Source organism: Schistocerca cancellata, chromosome 4 (assembly GCF_023864275.1).
Source record: "Schistocerca cancellata isolate TAMUIC-IGC-003103 chromosome 4, iqSchCanc2.1, whole genome shotgun sequence".
Lineage (NCBI taxonomy): Eukaryota > Metazoa > Arthropoda > Insecta > Orthoptera > Acrididae > Schistocerca > Schistocerca cancellata.
This window is the reverse complement of record NC_064629.1, coordinates 850,634,136-850,657,909: the sequence shown is the minus strand read 5'-3', so window position 1 is coordinate 850,657,909 and position 23,774 is coordinate 850,634,136. Positions and strand designations below refer to the sequence as shown.

The 23,774-nt window shown below is 40.2% G+C and overlaps 1 protein-coding gene across 1 annotated transcript in view; it reads left to right on the top strand.

Annotated features, from left to right (window-relative positions):
* The window catches only part of LOC126184964 (RNA exonuclease 1 homolog), a 230,746-nt gene that overhangs the window by 111,839 nt on the left and 95,133 nt on the right, over positions 1-23,774 (top strand). The window contains exon 4 of the mRNA XM_049927660.1: positions 13,337-13,453. Coding sequence (XP_049783617.1) covers positions 13,337-13,453 — 117 coding nt within the window. The remainder of the gene's footprint in view (positions 1-13,336; positions 13,454-23,774) is intronic.

Below are 23,774 nucleotides of genomic sequence, written 5' to 3'. Positions count from 1 at the left end.
ACAACAAGTCTAAGTTTCTCATTGCCTTTTGATTACCATTTTGTATATTTGTTGCTATTACCCTAAATATTTCAAATAATGTGACATTCTATACCTATGTCCTCAACTACTTACATACACCGTAAGCCGCCATACAGTGTGTAGTGGAGGTTATCTTGTATCACAGCCAGCCACCCCTTTTCCTATTTCACTCACAATATAGCTACTGTATGAGTTCCGATTTCTCGTATCTTGTTTTTGTGGTTCTTGCACAATATGTGCATTGGTGCATATAGAATTGATGTGCAGTATGTTGCAAATACTAAACTTTCTCAGTAGTGTTTTGCAAAAATAACACCTTCTTCCCTTCAGGGATTCCAATTTGAGTTCACAAAGCATCTCCATAATATGTGCTGATCAAACCTACCAGTAACAAATCTGACTGCATATGACCCGACCTGGTGAGAATTCCAAACTCTTGAACAATACTCAAGAATGGGTGACGCAAGTGTTCTGTATGAACTCTCATTCATAGATGAGCCACACTTCCCCAGAATTCTACCAATAAACTGAAGTCGATCATTCACCTTCCCTACAACCGACATTACATGCTCGTTTTGTTACATGTCACTTTGCAGCATTATGCTCCGATATTTAATTGATGTGACTGTGCGAAGTAGAATATCACTAATACAGTATTCAAAAGTTGCAGGATTATTTTTCCTACTCATCTGCATTCACTTACATTTTTCCACATTTAGAGCAAGCTGCCATTCATCACACCAAACAGAGATTTTATCTAAGTCATCCTGTATCCTGCAGTCACTCATCGATAACACTCCCATATGCTATATAGTCATCAGCAGTTGCAGATTGCTGCTCACCCTGTGTGTCAGATTTTTTTTATGTACATAGTGAACAAGAATGATACTATCACACTCCCCTGGGGCACTTCTGACAATTCCCTTGTCTATGATGAATACTCACTGTCCAGGACAACATACTGGGTTCTATTACGTATGAAGTCTTTGAGCCACTCACATATCTGAGAACCTATTCTTCTGCTCATACCTTTGTTATTGTTAACAGTCTTCAAGTGGCACTGTGTTGAATGTTTTCCAGAAGTCTAGGAATATGGAATCTGCCTGTTGTCCTTCATCGCCGTTTCACAGGATAACGTGAGAAAGGGGCAAGCTGAGTTTTGTTCAGGTGCTGCTGTCTAAATCTATGCTAATTTGTGGACAGAAGATTTTCTGCTTCAAAGAAACTGACTATATTTGAATTTAAAATGTGGTCAACAATTCTGCAATGAACTGCTGTTTATGAAATTCGTCAGTAATTTTGCGACTCTCTTCTTTTGCCCTTCTAATATATGTGAGGTACCTATTCATTTTTCCTGTCGTTTAGGACTATAACCAGGGCTAGTGCCGAATCGGAATTCTGTCTGTATATGAAGAATTATTTGTTTTGATCTCTGTCAGTTGCTTTTCAGTGTCAGTGATGCCTACCTGTGTGATTTGTACGGGATTCTGTGCGGTAGCTGAAAGGTGGTATGTTTGTATACAACCCTCCTGCATAAACGATTTTTTTTTTTTAAGTATGAAATTTAGGTCTGCATCTTTCCTTTTGCTAGTTTCTGTTGCCACAGCAGCACAGACAGTGAGTACTTGAATAGAAGCCTTCAACTAACTAAGCAGTTTTATGTAGGACAAGAATTTTCTAGGATTTTCACCAAGATCTTTCATTAATGTATGATGGTGATATTATTGTGTGCTTCAGGTACCAGTCTTTTTATAAACACAAAAATGCCTATCAGTGTTGGTCTGTAAACATTTCCGTGTTCTTTTTGAAAGAAGAGAGCCAGAGTCTCTGTTTCCTCGGCATTTTCCAAATTTTGGTACTGCACAACAATGGTCTTTTCCATCTGATTATTTGGTACATAGTACTCCAGAGTGCATTTTATGATTGGATTAAACATTACCCATAATTCCTTTATGCCAATCGTATTGGAACTAAATTATGATCATTCATTGTCTAAAAAGAATGCAAATAACTGCCTACCTTTTCTTTACTGTGGGGAAAAGCTTTTTAGCCTTTATCGTGGATTTACTAACTTGAGTAACTATTATGACTGTGATCACCTCTTGATCACTAATCTCTGTTTCTATACCTAGGTTTCTCTAAGGTCAGGCCAGCCTGTAGCAACAATATCTGAAATATTTCCATTGTGAGTGGGTTTTTCCCCCATACGTTCACCACTGAACTTGCAATTAGATACTATTGGGTTCTCTCTTTTCATTATGGACATTATTTTCGATTGATGTATATTTCAAGAGTGTTGTCATTCATTGTATCAAATGCATATTTTGTCCAAGATTTTTGAACTTCTATATGATTATCCAGTGACAGCACTTTCCTGTAGCTAACAGCACTGTCAATGAACAATCTAATAGTGCCACTGACCCTATCTGATAAATTATTTGTGTATATTGTGGTCCCATCATCATCTTTGGGGAACACTTGTTGTTACTTTTGTTTCTGTAATATTCACTACCCAGCATGCCATACCGGGTCTATTAGTAAATGATTTTGTGAGACAATAAAGTATCTGTGAAGATCTGTGTATGATTGTATCAGGGTTGCCTTGTAAGTTTTTACAAATGTCCACTACGTAGCACAATTGAGATGCGACACTACTACTAGTTTACAAATTGTCATTTGTTGCTAAAATAATAGCAGCTGAGAAATTGGCCATGTAGATTGTTTACTATGAGAGTTTAAAGAAACTGTTGTGAAAAAATGTAGATTTATCACAAAGGTTTAAGTTAGATGATTTTTAGGAATGCCTAACTCAATAACAATGCCTCAAACAGCTTCCTTCAATTTTAGACAATCAATAATTTTCAGAAAACACTGTTTACAAGCAGTTTGCAGAATTTTGTTACAGCTGCCCTTCCGTGAAGGTTAATCAAATTTGATTCGCATTACAAAATAACATAGATACTGTGCATGACACAATGGAAGAAGATTGGCAAGTTCAAGATAGAGGTATCTGTAAGCATATCAAAGACTGCTATAATTTTGATTTCACACAAACATTTATCAGTGAAAAAGATCAGTTCCTAAAGGATTCTGCACAATTTGACTGGAGCTCAAAAACAGTGTGAGGAAATGCTTATAAAATTTGACCATATAAATGCAAAATTGGTATGCGATGTTGTAACAGGATATAACTTGGATATATTTATACAAGCCGGAAAATGAGCAACAATCAGGTTCTCGCTATTCTGAGATGAAGCGAAACTGACAAATGTGGTTTATTTGCGAAGCACTTACTAGAAAATGATTGCTTATTTCTGTGGTTAATGCATGGCGAGTTGTGATTGTCACTTTAGGAGATGAGCAAACTGTCAGTGATGAATGGCGTATGACAATTTGTTTGGCGCAAGTCATCAACAAAATTGAGAAAATGGACTGTAAATATTGGATTGTTCATCATCATGACAATGCCAGTCGCGACACAACACGTTAAACAGTTGATTATAAGATGGAGGAAAAAAAATGAAGTAATGTCTGATTGCTTGTATTCACCCGATTGAGTGCCTGATGATTTTTTTCATTTCATTATGTCTAACAAAAAATGCAAGGACAGTGATTTTCAACTCAAGAAGCTTTTGAATTGTTGCAAAATGGTAGTTTGTAGGCACCAATATCACAGTGGAAAAAAAGTTTCCATAATTATTGGTTCAAATTTGTGAATAAGTGTGTGTACTTTAAAGGTGAATATTATGAGAAAAAATGATTTCTACAAAAAACATTTTCCCTTTCTTGTTTTTGCAAAAATTTAAAAGTCAGCCATCATATGGTATTTGCTGGCAGATGAAAGCTGTGTGTGCTGGACTGAGATCCCAACACGGGACTTTTGCCTTTAGCGGACAAGTGCTCTACTGACTGAGCTGCCCAAGAATGACCAGTGACCCATCCTCACGACTGTACTTACTAGAGATGGACGATCCGCATCTGGACTGATTCAGAGATCATAAATTTGACTGAAAGTCTTGGTGGATGTGTGTGTCTATTAAAATTACAAAAACTATAGGGAATTTGAAAACACTGCATGATCACAGAAAAAGCAGGTACAACATGTTTTTTAGATCTGTTTGTTTTATTCCTCATTACGTGTTTCGGGCTCTGCACTTCTTCAAATGACCTGATGAAAATACAGTAAATAGTGTACACAAAAAATACATGTCATAAATAAACAGTGTAGTTGCAACATATTTGCACAACAGTTATTTTTAATAGAAGAATACGTACCATTTTATGTAAGTGTTAAATATAACTTTGACATGTATGTCAAAAATAGTCAGGAAAACAATGAAGTTAAACAAAATAGCAACAGCAACTAGATACGACCGAGTGAGGTGGCACAGTAGTTAGCATGCTGGATTCGAATTCGGGAGAATAATGGTTCAAACCCGCATCCAGCCATCCTGATTTAGGTTTTCCATGCTTTCCCTACTTCAGTTCAGGCAAATGCCGAGATGGTTCCTGTGAAAGGGAACAGCCCACTTCCTTCCCCCATCCTTCTCTAATCCGATGGGTCCGATAACAGTACTTACAGTTTAATGATAGGAATCGCCTTTTGTGTCTGTTAGGTAAACAGTCTATCAATAGATGGTGTAACTGTAGTAGCACTACTTTACATCATTATTTCATCATTGTCATTAGTTACATACTTGTCCATAATAAAAGTTAGTGTTGAAAATGATAGATGAAATATAATACCTACTTATAAATTTTAAGAGCTATTCATGCCGACCTATTAGGCAGGAAATGATATGCAGAAGGATACTTTTTTTATATACACAGCGTAGTTTTATGTAATGGATAACAGAAGACTGCACATGATGTGATTAATGCAAAGTAGCAGGATGAATGTTTCTGTATACTTAAAATCCCTTGCAGTCCCACAGGAACATAATAGTGAAATATGTAAATCAAGTAGATAATTTCTTTTTCATTTTTTTAATAGAAGAGATTTACAGGGAGACTTAGAGCAGCATTGTGAACATGTATGGAAACAAGTGGCGAGAAACAGCTAGACCTAGTGTCAGATCAATAAACTTGATTTTAATTGGTAGCAAGAACTCCAGTTTCAACCCAGAAACCACTGCAGTGTTATTTCGTCATGATGTTATATTAAGAAAGTGTCATCCTTCTACCAGAAAAATTGTATCAAAGGGAAGGGATTGCACCATAGACAACAGTGGGAACACATTTCTGTACCAATTGTCATCTCATAACATTCCCCGCCATACAGGTATATGAAGGCATGCTGAAATGTAAGGCCGCCGAATTTTGTGTGTGAAAACTTGTAAAGTTTTTGAATAAAATAAATGTTAAGAATGTTCTACATCTTTATCCTTCATGTATACATATTCGCTGACCTCCGCCCGCTTCAGTCTGGAACCACGCGACCGCTACGGTCACAGGTTCGAATCCTGCCTTGGGCATGGATGTGTGTGATGTCCTTAGGTTAGTTAGGTTTAAGTAGTTCTAAGTTCTAGGGGACTGATTACCTCATTGTTGAAGTCCCATAGTGCTCAGAGCCATTTGAACCATTTTTTGTTACTTAACTAGGTTGGTGCATGAGAAACAGCATGCTGTAATCAAGTTTTGAATTCAGAGCGTTCGTCCACACAGGAGCACTGCGACATATACAATGATCTGATGCCTTTGGTTCACTGTCATGGATCATCTTTCATACTCTTCCTACTTTGTACAATCCAGTATTCATCCATTTCCAGAACTTGAAAGACCACCTTCAAAAACTTCATTTTGTTAGTGATGAAGTGGTGCAAGCAGAGGTGAGGTTGTGGCTCCGCCAACAAAGTCAAATATTCTACAGTGATGGCATCACCAAACTGGTCGCTAGTTGGGAGAGAGGTATCTAGTTGGGGGAAATGTGTTCGTCGTCTGGGTGCCTATGTTGAGGAATAAATATGCAGACATGGAGAATAAAGCTGGAGAATGTTAATAACATTTGTCTTATTTAAAAAGCTCTAAGAATTTTCATATAAAAAAATTCAAAGGCATTCCTTTTCAGCGCGTACTTGTATAACTTTGTCATAAGTTCAGACAGTTTCAGTCTGAGGACTCCTGCACCTTACAAATCATGTATGAAATGGTGTTCAGTATATCATCCGTTCAAAAGTTGGCTGAATGGTGTGCAGAATGTGAATTTTACTTAAATCTGTGAGTGAAATAATCATCAATGATTGAGCACAGTTTTGAAAGTGGCCATAAAATCTAGTTTCATGAAATGAGGATCCCGCCCTGAGCCACCCCATATTTGGATTCTATATTGCACCTCCATGACAACCACTTTACTGAAGATTAAGGTTATTTAAGTCACAATGTGGAATTGGGCACTGGACACAGAAAAGCAAGTAAGACTAGCCATAAAAAGTGAAAGTAGCTGCAGAAATGATTGTGTGAAACTCACTAGCCATGTTACCTTTGCTTTTATTTCATTGGTCCAGCTGTAGGTGCGGCTCTCTTTTATGGCTGCTAGTTTCCATAGGTATTAAAGCTACTAAGCCTATGTATGTTAAACATTTGAGAAGATTCTCAGCCTCTGCCTCTTTACAGAGTGAGACAGCTAATACAGGCAACCTAATATGTATTCAGAATGAGTAAATATGTTGAGGTGCAGTTTTTGAGAATTTATAGCAGACTTACGGAGAATTTTGTGACATACACAAATAATTTTTAACGTTTATAGCTGCTGAATTGTGAAACAGATTCTTTTTTAGTTTTTTTATGGAAGTGTATATTTTTTCTATGGTATGAGAAGAACCTTCGAACAGGACTTCAGTGACAAAACACGTATGGAACTTGATGAAATAGTAACACGAAAACAAACAGTGCGACAAATCACTCTCCCTCCATCAGAACAAGAGGTCTCACAAACGCCTGCCCTACTGTACCAAATGTAAGCAAACATGTTAACACAGTTATGAATTGTGTGTTTCTTATTTTGACTGTGATATCAAGTGCTCAAGATGTTGGTACTGAGTATTTATACGTGCTGTAAAGGATTTCTGGACAGACAATACTGCATGTTGAATTTCGTCTAAACCCATGGATAAAAGTCTAGAAGTGTTACATCTGATGAGTGTGCAGGCCATATTGTTGTGTTTCCTGAATGACCAATCCAGATGTTTTGTTAAGATGGTCTATAATTATCTCTGCGGAATGTATCTACATATATGCTCTGCTAGCCACCAAGCGGTGTGTGACGGAGGGCACAATTCGCGCCTAAGGCCTAAGTCGTATCTCCTCCCCCCCTCCCCCTCTGTTCCACTCTCGGATCGCGCAAGGGAAAAACGACTGTCTGAACGCCTCAGTACAAGCTCTTATTTCCCTTATCTTTGAATGATGATAATTACGCGATTTGAAAGTTGGTGGTAACAATATATGCTCCACATCCTCGGTGAAGATTGGATTTTGGAATTTAGTGAGCAGCCCCTTCTGTTTAGCACGTCGTCTATCTGCAAGTGTGTTCCACTTCAAACTTTCTGTGAGATTTGTAATGCTCCCGCGATGGCTAAATGTACCAGTCACGAATCTTGCCGCTCTTCTTTGGACCTTCTCAATCTCTTGAATCAGACCCAAATGGTAAGGGTGGAAGAACTAATGTATTGTAAGCTATTTCCTTTGTTGAAGGACTGCGTCACTTCAGGATTCTACCAATAAACTGCAATCTAGAGTTCGCCTTACCCGTTAATTGTGTAATCTGGTAATTCCATTTGAGATCATTTTGAATAGCCACACCCAGATACTTGACGGATGTTACTGCTTCCAAAGACTGATCATTCATTCTGTACTCATACATTAATGGGGATTTTCGCCTTGTTATATGCAGTAGGTTACACTTACTAATATTGAGAGATAACTGCCAGTCATTACACCACGCATTTATTTTCTGCAAATCCTCCTTGATTTGTTCACAACTTTCGTGTGGTACTACTTTCCTATAGACTACAGCATCATTGGCAAACAGTCTAAGGCCGCTGTCAATATCATCAGTCAGATCGTTTATGTAAATCGTAAAAAGCAGAGGACCTATTACGCTGCTCTGGGGCACACCTGAAGTTACTCTTGTTTCTGTTGAAGTTACCCCATTCAGGACGACATACTAATCCCTGTCTGTTAGAAAACTTGCTATCCAACTGCATATGTCATTGGATAGACCATAAGCACGCACTTTTTGTAGCAAGCGACAGTGTGGAACTGAGCTGAACGCCTTTCGATAGTTGAGAAATATGGCATCAACCTGGGAGCCGGTATCTAGAGCCTGTTGTATATCATGCACAAAGAGGGCAAGTTGTGTCTCGCATGACCGTTGTTTCCTAAAACCATGCTGGTTTCTGCAGATGAGCTTCTAGAAAGGTCATTATGTCTGAACACAAAATATGTTCCATGATTCTACAACAAATCGATGTCAGTGAAATTGGCCGGTAATTATATGCATCCGATTTTCTACCCTTTTTATAGATTGCTATGACCTGGGCCTTCTTCCAGTCCTGTGGAACTTTCCACTGTTCCAATGATCTCTGATAGATAACGGGTAAGAATGGAGCTATATTTGTAGCATAGTCAACATAAAATCTTACGAGGATACCGTCTGGGCCAGATGCCTTTCTGGCGTCTAAGGATCTTAACTGTTTTACAATCCCAGATACACTAAACACTATGTCAGCTATCCTTTCATTTGTTCGATAATTGAAAGGGGGAATGGTGCTGCAGTCCTCTATCGTAAACGAGTTTTTGAAAGCTAGGTTTAGAATTTTGGCCTTCTGTTTATCATCATCAGTTACATTACCCGTACTATCAGCAAGAGAAGGTATGGAATTATTTGTATCATTCATAGATTTTACGTATGACCAAAATGTTTTGGAGGTTATTTTTAGAATCTGCAAATAAAATATTGCTTTCAAATTCGTTAAAAGAGTCTCTCATCGTCCTTCTGACAGCTGCTTTCATTTCGCATAATTTCTGTTTGTCAGTGGTGCCGTGACTACGTTTAAAACGCATGTGCAAAATTCTCTGCTTTCTCAGCAACTTCCTAATATGTTTCTTGTACCAAGGTGGATCCTTTCCCTCCCATATGCTTTTGCTAGGCACATACTTCTCTAGCGCATGGTGGACAATACCTTTAAACCTTTAAATTCCAACCAAAGATACTCAATATCTTTGTGTCCCACGGTGAATACTTGGAGCTGACTATGAAGATATTCATTAATGACACTTTTATTTATTTGCTTTCCCAAACAAGGAAACTCAATTTTTATATATATATATATATATAAAAAACCCATGTGCATGCCACAAGTCCTGTGCTACCCATGTAGCTGCTTCCTGTGTGTAGTGCACCCCTGGTCTATCAAGGGGCAGCCTACAACCTTCCACCCCATAGCGTAGGTCGAGAAATCTACAACCATTTTCATCACAGAGTCGACGTAGCCTGTGGTTTGGATTCTCCACTCGACTCCAAACCAGAGGACCCCAGTCCACCCTGGGTACGATGTTGCAGATCGTCAGCTTGGCTTCCACTCCTCGAGAGGTGGAGGCTGCCTTCACCAATTTAGCCAGCCTTCGAAAGGACCCAAGGATTTCCTCGGAACCCCAACGACAGGCATCGTTGGTGCCGACGTGCACAACAATCTGCAGCTGGCTGCACCCCGCACACTCGATGGCTTCTGGCAGAGCCCCTTCCACATCCTGGACAAGCCCCCCCAGCAAGCACACTGAGTGAACGTTGGACTTCTTCCCCGCCCTAGCCTCTATGTTCCTGAGGGGCTCCATGACCCACCTAACATTGGAACTCCCGATAACTAACAAACCCCTACCCCCCACGTGCCTGTCCAGACCGTGCTGAAGGAGCAGCCACTATCCTGGCAGAAGGTGCAGTCTGATCTGGCTCAGCTTCTCCCCCAGCATCAGATAGCACACTGAATGTATGGGACATCCGTAATGGTGTTACCACATGGATTGCCTTATAGTGAGTGGAAAGTCTTCCAGTAACTGTGGCAGCATATCTGTATGGGACAGTAGATGTTTGCTGCACATATTGATAGACAGAGGTTGGTGTTTACCCACTTCCTTTAAGCTAAAGCAGATATTCAACTGACGAGTAGTGCATATTGCTATGATTGATTTGCTGATGATCTGTAAATGATGCTTCATCCAGAATCAATATCTTGTATAGGAGCTCCACATCACTTTAAATTTTTTGTAGATACCATTCAGAGAGATGTAACCAAGTCTGAAAGTCACGGCCATGACACTGTTGATGGAGCAAAACGTGGAAAGGATTAAATGCATTGGAATGTAATATTTGCAGAACACCCATTTGGCTTATCCCGCTGGCACATTAAATGTGTGTTGTAATAACACATGGATTGTTTTACCGCTGCTGGTATGTTACTTGCATTTTTCTCATCAATTGTAGTTCTTTTTCACTAGCATATTTTATTCATTGAACTTCCTATTTCTTGATGTTTTTAAAATTTTTTTTACAAAGACGGAGTTTGAGGGCTTGACATGATAAGGATATCTTTCGGCATGCAGCAGCCACTGCTCTAATAGTTTCACAATATTTGCCATAAATGAAAATCGTATCCGCTTCTTAACTGTCATATACATTGTGAAAGGCTGAATAGCTTCACGAGTAGTAGTCTGATCAGTACAACAGCAGAGACTCATGGGCTTCGAGTGCACAGGGAAATACACAAACTCCACTAGGGTTACTTGTTTGCAAGGTTTGATACAGTAGGATAGACATTTTGGGGATATATTCGCCTAACAGCAGGACAGTGGTTTGCAGCACTGTTACCTTGTTGCTATTTGATCAAATTCCACACGTTACATAATTGAAGTCCTCTTCAGAGACTGTTTCCAATGTTGCAAAAGATACATAAAGGTACATTTAAAATAATTCGGCTGCTATATACGTTAAAAATTAGATGCATATCTCTGAAAATTCACCACATTACTATAGCATAGTGAAAACTGCACCTTGGCATGTTTACTTCTTCTAGGTATATTTGGGATTGCCTCACTGTGCATAGGAATCCTAGGAGTAAGCTTACACCCCATTTGACAATGATGATTGACGTCATTAAAAGCTTGAAATTAACATCCATGTAAGTGTTACTTGGATACTTGTATCCACCAAGTCTGCTGCGACTCTGAACTCACTTAATGATCCTCTGTAGAAGGATATAATATGCAGGTTTTGTCAGTAACAGAAACAGTGGCTTGGAAGAATGCATTTGCTATGTTCATAGAAAATTCATAAAATACTGCCTGGACAAAGAGATTATTGCATGCTTTTATCGATTCACAGACTGTGGAGGACAAACCTCGCCACCATAAGACAGAAAGAAATACAGTAAAAAAAGTATTAAATTTTTCTCTTAAGATTTTTCGTTGTTTCCTAAGCTACAGCCTATCAGGGAACGCACAGATAAAAATTTGTAGCAAAGCAAACATGTAAATTTGAATGATTGGTTGTCAAACTAGCAGCACAACTACACCATTGTGAAACTCCCTGGCAGATTAAAACTGTGTGCTGGACCGAGACTCGAACTCAGGACCTTTGTCTTTCGTGGGCACGTGCTATACCAACTGAGCTACCCAAGCACGACTCTCACCCCGTCCTCACAGCTTTACTTCTGCCCGTATCTCGTCTCCTACCTTTCAAACTTTACAGAAGCTCTCCTGCGGATCTTGCAGAACTAGCACTCCTGAAAGAAATTGCGGAGACATGGCTTAGCCACAGCATGGGGGATGTTTCCAGAATGAGATTTTCACTCTGCAGTGGAGTGTGCGCTGATATGAAACTTCCTGGCAGATTAAAACTGGGCAAGTGCTCTACCAACAGAGCTCAGTTGGTAGAGCACTTGCCCGCGAAAGGCAAAGGTCCTGAGTTCGAGTCTCAGTCCGGCACACAGTTTTAATCTGCCAGAAAGTTTCATATCAGCGCACACTCCGCTGCAGAGTGAAAATCTCATTCTGAATACACCATTGTGGTTTCCCAATTTGTTATTAATCTTTCAGCGAAGGAGATAGGCAATGATGTTGTTTCCGTGTCAAATTAAGACTTAAACTTTGTTTTGAATTCACAGTATATACCAATTGCAGGCATTAGAGTCTGAAATAAAACATCTTAAAAAAGTGTCCAAGAAAAATAGCTGTAGTAAAAATGAGAGATTAAATCAGCATGTACTTACCAAAATTTAAGGAACAGGCAATTTGGGGGGTTGGGGATGGGTTGGGAGAGAGAGCCAGCTAAGAAACCACCTGCAGTCCCTTCCTAACGTGGAACAGCTAATGAACATCAAACATATGCTACAACCTGTGAAAGACAACCTCATTTTTGGGACACATGGATAATTGTGAAATCCCCTGTGAAGGTGCTATTAACTATATTGACCAGACAATTTGAGCAAAGGTTGAATGCTGTGTGGATACAAAGAAACTTTGAAAAGTCAGAAAATTGGGCTCCAAGAAATGAATATCATGGTCCACACCACTTCATATTGGGTTCCATCGTATCATGAAGCTGGGTTGATGCATTTTAGTGATGATGACATTGTAAACAGAAAATGAAGTTGTGTACTGGGCACAGTGTGAAAATGGGTGTAGGAGATGATGGAGCAAGTTTGATCAGTAAAGAGTGGCATTAAATGCATAAATGGTGATGCAGTGGGGGGGGGGGGGGGGGGGGGCGGTCGTGTTTGTAGTTCTGATGGTAAGTGTAGTATTGTTTTCCAGTGACTAGTTTCCATAGGTCTTAAAATTACAAAGTTCACGTTTCTTACATTTCAGAAGCCATCCGCTCTCCACATAAAATATGTTTATGGAAATAATTGAATGCTTGAGACTGCTAATATGATTTAACAACTGAGGTGATTTATCTTTTAGTGTTCCTTCTGCGCTCATGTATCGATGGTTTATGTTGTATCTTATTCACACTGTTTGTTGAAAAAATTAATTAATCTGTTGCTTGGAATGCTTTACTTTTGTTATTATTGATGTTAACTTGACTTTCAGAATCTGAAAATTAAAAAAAAGGTGGATTTAGTACTCCCCAGTTCATGTGGACTTATGGTTTATTGTAAAAAGTTTATGAAAGACACTTATGTTAATGCTGTGCTGCTGCATTTCCTCATTTTTTTATAGCTCATTCAATATGTGCTTTGTGTAAAATGTAATTTATCATTCTCGCTTTTACATAACAAAACTGTTGTACATGTTATCTGATGTTGTGCTTGTTATGTTACAGGAAGAAAAAGAGGATGATAAACCAGTAATTGGAAAGAAACGGGTTGCTCATGAAGCTGCTCAGAGTGTTACCAAAAAGTTCCTTATTCCTAAAAAGTTTGTACCAAATCCTGGAAAGGTATGTGTGATACACAAACTTGACACTTGGTTTTATTAAGAATTTCATAATGTGCAAATTCATTTTACTGAGTTCTCCTGATTTCATTTGAACAATTTAGTAGACTTTGTTTCAGTTGCTTTTTGTTGTGGCCTTGAGTCAACTATTATTGCAGTAAATGTGATATGTGGTATGATATGTTCCAATATAGGCTTAATATACTGTTTTCATAGATTGCAGCAATAGATGGAAACGGGGAATAGCAGACTGATAGGAAGAAGATTTCAGCGAGATCAGAAATGAAACCAGACGGGGGGGTGGGGGGGGGGGGGGGGGAATAAGTAAATAAATAAACAAGCTAACTTCCTGCTACGTGGCAGTCATGAGAAGGGTGTCGGTCAACAGTTTCAGGACAAATTAGGATCAGGACTCCTGGTCACAAATTTTGTGATGCCAAGTATGAGACTTGACCAGGTCATAGAGGATATTAAAGTAATATGTGGATATTTAAATGAGGAGGAGCAGGTACTAACAGTTGTTTTGGGGGGGGGGGGGGGTGGAGGCAGCGGGTGTAGTGGTGGAGGAAGGGTGTTGGCAGGGTGGAAGCAGGTAACAGCCTTGCTAGGAATGTAATGTGTCGCATCAGGAGAGACCTGGACATTTTAGGAGGAGCAACTATGCACACTAATGTGGGTCTTATTGATGTTCTTCGGTGGCATTATCAGTCATGGCTTGACAAAGTTGTACGGTGAGCTAACTGCAAACAGAGAGGCTTGTTGCACACTTTAGAGGGACCTTTCATTATAGCTGCACCAGTTGATGTAGTGGGAAGTGGTAATACACAAAATATGATCTACAGTGTAATAGGTAGGAGACATACAGGTTAGCCAATTTTTCAGCTGTGAGAGTAGTAGGAACAGGAGGTTATAATCACACATAAAATTCCTGTAATTAGTGATGTGAGAGGAGCTATTTTTTTAATTTTTTTTTTTTTTTGTTAATGGTTTCATCCAGACAGTTAATGCTGAAAGATCAAAATAACTGAAGTTCCAGATATCACAAAATAGAGAATTTGGAGAGAAATAGAGAAATGCTTAAATTTATATTCAGTGTCTTCTTCAGAAATTCTTTTTCTTGACATTGCCATTCTGCATTTTACATCCTCTCTACTTTGCCCATTATAAGTTATTCCACTGTCCAAATAGCAAAATGCAACTTTGTGTTTCATTTCTTAACGCAATTTGCCTAGCATCACCTCATTTAATTTGACATTCCATTACCCTCATTTTGCTTTTGTTAATGTTCATCCTATATCCTCGTTTCAAGATACTGTTGATTCCATTCAACTGCACTTCCAAGTCACCATCTCTGTCAGAATTACAGTGTCATCAGCAAACCTCAAAGTCTTTGTTTCTTCTGCCTGAACTTAAATTGCATCTCCAAATTTCCAATTGTTTTTGTTCACAACTTCCTTAATGTACAGACTGAATATCACTGAGAAGTTACCACACTGTCTCACTTCCTTCTCAACTGCTGCTTACTTTTCATGCCCTTCAACTCTTTTAACTGCCATTTATTTCTATACGAGCTATAAATAACCTTTCACTCCCAGTGTTTTATGCCTGCTATCTTCAGAAATTTAAAGAGTGTATTCCAGTCAACATTGTCAAAAACTTTCTTCAAATCTACGAATGCTATCAATATAGGTTTGCCTTTCTTAAACCCATCTTCTAAGATAAGCCATAGGGTCAGTATTGCCTCATGGTTTCAGCATCTCTCTGGAACTCAAACTGATCTTCCCTGGGGTCAGCTTCTACCAATTTTTCCATTCTTCTGTAAATAATTTGTGTCAGTATTTTGCAACTGTAACTTGTTAGGTAATATTCACACCTTTCACCACTTGCTTTGTTTGTAATGGAAATTGTTACATTCTTCTTGAAATCTGATGGTATTTCCTCTGTCTCGTATGTATTTCACACCAATTGGTGTTGGTTTGTATTGGGTGGCTCTGCCAAGGATATCAGCAGTTCTGAAGGAATGTCGTATACCCCAGCAACCTTGTTTTGACTTGGGTATTTCAATGCTCTGTCAAATTCTTCTTACAGTGTAATATCTCACATATCATATTCATCTTCTTCCTCTTCCCTTTCTATAATATTGCCATCAAGATCATTACCCTTGTATAGCATCTTTATAAAATTCTTCGGTGTTTCAGCTTACCCTTCTTCACTTAGTTCTGGTTTTCCATCTGAGCTCTTGATATTAATACAACTGCTTCACATTTCTCCCAAGGCCTCTTTAATTTTCCTGTAGGTGGAATCTATCTTCCCCCTAGTTGTACATGCTTCTATAAACTAACATTTGTCCTTTAGCCACTACTGCTTAGCCATTTTGCTTTTTCTGTCAATCTCATTTTTTTAGAATTTTGCATTCCCTTTTGCGTGCTTCATTTGCTGCATTTTTATGTATTCTCATTTTACCAATTAAATCCAATCTCTCATGTGTTACCCAAGGATTTCTACAAGGCCTTGTCTTTTTGCGTATTTGATCCTCTACTACCTTCACTATTTCATCTCTCAAAGCTGCCTATTTGTCTTCTACCATATTCCTTTCTCTTGTTTCAGTCAATCACTGCCTAATATTCCCTTCGAAACACTCTGTAACCACTGGTAACTTTAATTTATCCAGGACACATCTCATTAATTTCCCACCTTTTTGCAAATTCTTCAGCTATAACCTACAATTGATAACCAATAAATTGTGGCCAGACTCCATATCTGTCCCTGGAAATGTATTCCAGTTTAAAATCTGGCTCCAAAACCTTTCTCTCACCATTGTATAATCATTCTGAAATCTTCCAGTGTCTCCATGTCCCTGCCACCTATACAACTTTCTTTCATGGTACTTAAACAGAATGTTAAGCTTGGTTGGCTGGTTGTTTTGGTGGAGGGGACCAAACAGTGAGGTCATCGGTCCCATCAGATTAGGGAAGGATGGGGAAGAAAGTTGGTTGTGCTATGCCCTTTCAAAGGAACCATCCCAACATTTGTCAATCAATTTAGGGAAATCATGAAAAGCCTAAATCAAGATGGGCAGACACAGGTTTGAATCATTGTTCTCCTGGATGCGAGTCCAGTGTGCCAACTACTGCGCCACCTCGCTCGGTGAAGTGTTAGTGATGATTAAATTGTACTCTGTGCAGAATTCTACTGGGTGGTTTCCTCTTTCATCGCTTTCCCCCAGCCTATTTCTTGCTATTTTTCATTCTCTTCCTCTTCTCAAGTTCCAGTAAACCATCACAGTTAAGTTTCCTTCCCATTAAACTATCTGAATAATTTCTTGTATCTCATCGTATTTTTTTTTTTAAATCTCATCATCATATGCGGAGCTATGTGGCATATAAAAGTTGTGCTACAGTGGTGGGTATTGGCTTTGGGCCTATCTTGGCTATAAAAGTGTTTTCATTGTGGTGCTTATCCACATTCCTGTCTCCTTATTCATTATTAGATCTAATAATGCTTTATTTCTATTTGATTTTGTATTTATAAACCTGAACTCACCATACCGGAAGTCCTGTTCATCCTGCCACTGAATTCCACTGAAAATGAAATTATCATGTGGCAAGTTTCTCACCTCCCGCCTAACTGTCACAGTACTTGCAATGGCTCCTGATGCAGTTTGGAATTCCTGTGTGACAGTCTGGATGTATGTCTGCCTATTAAACATTATGACCCTCTCCAACTGTCGGCGGTCCCTGCCAGTCAACGGATGAGGTTGGTGTGTATGATTTTGTGCTGTATGTGTCCCTTCACATTTCCATTTCACTATCACATCAGACTCGGTGGACCTAAGGATGTCGAGGAGTGTGGAAATCTCGCATACTGACATATGACACAAGTGACACCCAATCACCTGATCACGTTTGAAGTCCATGAGTTCCGCGGAGCACCTCATTCTGCTCTCTCACGATGTCTAATGACTACTGAGGTTGCTTATATGGAGTACCTGGCAGTAGGTGGCAACACAATGCACCTAATATGAAAAATGTATGTTTTTAGGGGTTGGGTGACTTATTTGTCGATGATGATGATGATGATGATGATGATGATGATGATGATGATGATGAATGGCTCTGAGCACTATGGGACTTAACATCTATGGTCATCAGTCCGATGATGATGATGAAATGATAATGAGGATAACACAACATCCAGTCTCCGTAAAGTTTTTTTTTTTTAAATTACCACTACCAGTCACAAACTTTGTCAACTGTTGTATTACCTATTTATTTAGTGACATTTTTTGAGGTAATACCTAATCTTCAGGCTAAATGGCATTACAAAAACAACTTTACAATAAGGTGACCAAGAGAGCCATGGAAATGGAAACACCTCAGCACATCACAACGAGACTGCCACACCAGAAGAACAAAGTTAGTGACCTTTACAAAACATTTTTGTGCAAACATCAGTCCAGCTTCCAAAGTGACATCTTCCTCAGGATGACGACCACAGCATTTATGAAAAGACTATGTAACATCAGTATGACCTTATTGTAAAGTTGTTTTTGTAATGCCATTTAGCCTGAAGATGAGGTATTCCCTCAAAACATGTCACTAAATACATAAGTAATACAATAGTTGACAAAGTTTGTGACTGGTAGTGGCAGTTAAAAAAAATAAAAAAAAACTTTACATATTTATTGAGACAGTCAAGGTCGAAAAATAGTCAAAATGACCCAGTCTCTAAGTGGAAAAAATCTCCAAGCAGCTGGGAATATGACACTGGCCTGTCGCATGGCAGTCAGGGGTGGGGGACACTGAATTTCGCTAATCCCCACTTTATCTAACTTCAACCTATCCATTTCCCTTTTCAATTTTTCCAATCTAGCTACCCAATTAAAGAATTTAACATATAATGTTCCGATCTGTAGAATTCCACTTCAGTTTTTTCTGATTATGACACCCTATTGAGGAGTCCCTAGCTGGAGATCAGAATGGGGACTATTTCACCTCCAGAATATTTTACCCAAAGAGGAAGCCATCATCATTTAACCACACAGTAAAGCTTGCATGTCATTGGGAAAAGTAGGAATTGTAGCCTCCCCTTGCTTTCAGCCAATCACAATACAAGCACAGCAAGGCCATTTTGGGTGTTACAAGGCCAGATCAAGCAGTCCCCCCAGACTGCTGCTCATGCAACTACTAAAAAAAGCTGTTGCCCCTTTTCAGGAGCCACATGTTTGTCAGGTTTCATCAATTGTGGTTGCTATCTGTATCACTGAGGCATGCAAACTATCCCACCTCAGCAGAATCTGTGTTTCCTGGGATGAAAAAAGAACTGGAAATTTAGATGACAGTCTTTGCCTATCTGGGCACCATGTAAATATAAGAATAAAAATATTGGATATTGAAGATTATAAATTAGCAGCTACACTATGTGATCAGAAGTATCTGGACACCCACAAAAACATGCATTTTTCATATTAGGTGCATTGTACTGCCACCTACTGCCAGGTACTCCATATCAGCAACCTCAGTAGTCATTAGACATCGTGAGAGACAGAATGGGGCGCCCCGTGGCACTCACGGACTTCGAATGTGATCAGGTGATTGGGTGTCACTTGTGTCATATGTCAGTATGCGAGATTTCCACACTCCTAAGCACCCCTAGGACCACTGATTCTGATGTGATAGTGAAGTGGAAAAGTGAAGGGACATGTACAGCACAAAAGCATACAGGCCAACCTCATGTGTTGACTGACAGAGACCACCAACGGTTGAAGAGGGTCATAATGTTTAATAGGCAGACATCTATCCAGACCATCACACAGGAATTCCAAACTGCATCAGGATCCATTGCAAGTACTGTGACAGTTAGGCAGGAGGTGAGAAACTTGATTTCATGGTCAAGCGGCTGCTCATAATCCTCTCATCACACTGGTAAATGCCAAACATCATCTTGCTTGGTGTAAGGAGCATAAACATTGGACAATTGAACAGTGGAAAAAGTTGTGTGGAGTGACGAATCATGGTACACAACGTGGCATTCCGATGGTGAGGTGTTGATATGGCGAATGTGCGGTGAACGTCATCTGACAGTGTGTGTAGTGCCAACAGTAAAATTTGAAGGCGGTGGTGTTATGGTGAGGTTTTCTGTTTCATGGAGGGGGCTTGCACCCCTTGTTGTTAGTGCCTGTAGCAGAGTGGTTACATGACAATAACATCCTGTAATGGGCAGGCCTGCACAGAGTCCAGTCCTAACCTGAATCCTATAGAACACCTTTGGGAACGCCGACTTCGTGCCAGGCCTTACTGAATGACATTGATACCTCTGCTCAATGCAGCACACCGTGAAGAATGGGCTTTCCCAAAGAGACCTTCTAGCACCTGATTGGACGTTTGCCTGCAAGAGTGGAAGCTGTCATCAAGGTTAAGGGTGGGCCAACATCATATTGAATTCCAGCATTACCAATGGAGGGAGCCATGAACTTGTAAGTCATATTCAGCCAGGTGTCCAGATACTTTTGATCTCATAGTGTACCTATTGCAGAAGCAGTAAGGCTAAAGAATTAGCTGCCATGTATTTACAAAATCAAAACTGTAGATACAAGTAGTTTCCACCAGAATAAGACTAGGAAGCCTGTGCATGTGAAGTTGTAGTGACAAACACCACAATTATAATTAGTACACTTTACGAATCCCCTCTTGGAAATTTTCAGAGGTTTTTACAAAAATTTGAAACCTTATTATGTCATTTGTTTGAAAAATGGAGACAAATAATAATTTGTGGCGATTTCAATATAGTGTATCTTCAATTGTGAACTTTACTCGTCATAATTGTGCAGGGCAGCAGCACCTTAATGGACAACACTTTCTTTTAATTACAGCTCTTCTCAAACACCTGAGTTCAGCAACATTTGCTCTGCATGTAATTGCTGATTTTGGTGATGAAAACATCAGACTTCTATTTTTTTGATGTCATATAGAATAATTTCCTGGGACAATTCCACCCATACACAGAGTTATTTATTGCACATAAACATATTGTAGGGTTAAAATCTGGTGTCCAGCCTTGAACTTCATGTTGGCACCTCTTTAATAAATCAGGCATACTAACAGCAACCTCACAATACATTTTACTCTCTGATGAATTTTTTTTGCGAGGAATCAGTCATTATTTGAAAACAGTAATTGCATTCATAAAAATAACACTAGGTACAAAAGCATTTACTATCCACAATATAATTCCCTACGCAGGTCAGCATTTGTTTGCTGGGTATTTGCTTGGGGACCCAGGGCTTCTGGAGCTAAGGACTGTAAGTGCCACCAGTCCTCTGTCACCGTAAACTTTGGGCATGTTTCAACAACTGCTGTGTGGTACAGTGGTGGAATATTGTGTGGCACAGGGAATGGGGACAGCCTGGATTGTGAGGAGGGTAAAAAATATAAAAAACCACTCAGTCTTAGGGTGTGATGTGCACTGATGAGATGCATGGCTATTGAGGTGGAACAGTCGTTAGCAGGCAACTTCTGGGGAAACTGCTGCATCTCAGTTGTATAAGGCTTACACAAGCGGGCAGGGCTCTGTCTGAGTGGACCATTATTTTACTAGCTGCTTGTGGGATGTGGATGGAATGCTCCAAATTTTCTCCTCTTCCTCCCAGCAGAATGGATGGGGCACTGACAGGTACTACTACCCAGCCTCACAAGAGGGCTCAGTTAGCCAGTCCTTCTGACTTGGGGATTTTTCAGAGTTCTTGCATTAATAGCAACAGAATGCATAGTGCCAACCAGAATATGTTTTTAATAGTTAAAAAGAAAGAGGGCAGCTTTGAGAAAGCTTCCCGGTTCTGTATTCAAAAGGGTTTAGAGACATTGATGGCACTTTCAAATCTGTCAAGCGATTCTGCAATGTTACACTGTTGGTAGAAAGTTCTAGTTCCCAACAAGTATAAAGAACCTCCAGAAAGCTAAATGCCTCAGGGAATATGCAATTGAAACTTAGCTACACATCACCTGGAAGTACAGCAAAGTTGTTGGGCCATGCAGAGATCTGGTAAATGCTTCCAAAGAGGAACTGAAAGCTGAGGGGGCCTAAGAAGGCATTGCTAACATGCAAACTATAATGAAAAGGGTGGATGACAATTTGATCAAATCAGACTCATGTATACTTATTTTCATCAGCACGAAACTTCCAGAGCACATATAGGCATGTTTCTTTCACCTATGCATGCAGCCATATGCCCTTAACACAGTGTGGTGTTTTAAGAGTCAGCACTTTGGGCACACCAATCTAAGATGCAAGGTGGAAGCCACTTGTGGCAAATTTGGTAAGGCTGCCCACAAAGGAGTCAGTAGTTCATCTTCTTCAAAGTGTGTAAATTGTTCTGGAGATCAGACTGCAGTGTCTTCCTTGAAGAAAGGAAGATGCAGGAGAGTTAAAACAATTAAATGCATGCCATATAGTGAGGCCAAAAAGATCTATAAGAATATGCAGCCCCCCTCCCCAGCACGCACGTGCGCGCGCGCTGACACACACACACACACACACACACACACACACACACGCACACACACACACACATTTGCTATCTCCTTTGCTGAAGTTCTTAAACAGCAAGTTCAAAAAACTGAACTGATGCTCCTACAAAAACAGAGGTTGCTAGTGTTAGCTCTGGTAGCAGTGTTTGTCAATGCATTTGTACTGCTGCAGTTATTTTGAATCATATCTCCCTCCAGAACATCAGAAAAGGCTGTGGTTGCCAATGTTGCAGAGCTCACTGCTGCAGTTGTGGCTCTGAAGCCTCCCCAGACCAAAAAATCAATGGCAAAGTTTCAATCGCTGACAGAGTCCGAAAGTAAACAGTCTGGCAATATCGATGTCATTCTCTCTGATGTCTCGTGATTTGTCTTCAGAGCCCCTAGACCTTTATGACAGCCAGGGCACTCATCTCACCCCAAGACTGAGCCTCCACAAATTGTAGGTTCTCCTCCTCAGCAGAAAGACGGGTTGAAAGCGCTACCCCCATGATAAATGGCCCCCATACTACAGTGGAACATTAATGGGTTCAGGACACATGTGGAGGAACTAAAACTTTTAGCACAGGAACATTACCTGTGCGTGTATTTGCAGGAAATGCGTTTTACAAGTTTTGATGCCCCTGTACTATGGGGCTATACCCTCCATTGCAACGACGACCAGATGGGGAAAGGGCTATGGGAGGGGTCATTACATTTGTCATTAACATGCACCACACCTCTCCTCTCCCCTGGCTACTGACCTTTAAGTGGTTTCAGTTGAAATTCATGTGTTTAAGAGGATCAATGTCTGCTCGCTACATTTACTTCTGCAAGATGCAATAGATTTTGAGGCTCTCACAAATCTTGTAGAACAGCTCCCCCAACCATGTCTCCTATTGGGAGACTTGAATGCCCATCATATATTGTGGGGCTCTACCTCTGTTTGTCCTCGGGGCCTGGGTTTTGGGAGCTTCACGATGTCTCGTGAGCTGTGCACCCTCAACATATGCACTCCCACTCTTTTTTTTTCTGCTACTGGGTCATCCTCAGCCATCAACCGCTCTGTCTGCTCTCCAGCCCTCACAGATTGAATTCAGTTGGATGACCTTCATTCCAGTGATCACTTTCCACTCTGGATGCACTCATTGGATGGAACTCTTCCTGAAAGGATGCAGCCATGATGGATGACCAGCAGAGTGAATTGGATGCTGTTCAGCTAGCTGACTGTGTCTAAATGTCACAACAAGATCCAGGAATGTGCAGACCACATCACACGAGTGAACCACCATGCTGTTGATGTCTCCATCCCCAACTCTGGTTGTCATCTTCAGAGGCAGCCTGTCCCTTGGTGGACTGATGTGTGCTGTTCAGTAATTTGGGTCAGGCGTGCGGCTCTGCGATGGTTTAAGTGCCACCCAGTGGTGAGAAACCTCACAGCCTTTCATTTGGCAAAGGCCAAGACTTGACACATCCTCAAGGAAAGCAAGAAAGATCATGGCAAGCATTCTTATATTCTACCAACTGTTCCACTTGTTCTGCAGCAGTATGGGGAGCCATCAGGAGGATTTCCGGTCACCTGTAGTGGTGATGTTGAAACAAGGTATCTCGAAACAACACCTGGAGACATCACACAGAAAATGGCAGAGCACTTTTCACTGACTACAGTCACTGCGTGCCAGGATTCATTGTTCTGTCATTACCATGCCACCGTGCAGAGGGTCAAGTTGAACTTCCAATACACCATTTCGGAGTCCTACAACTGCCCATGCTCCACGTGGGAGCTGGATCCAATGCTGTCTGACACTTGTGATACTGTGCCCA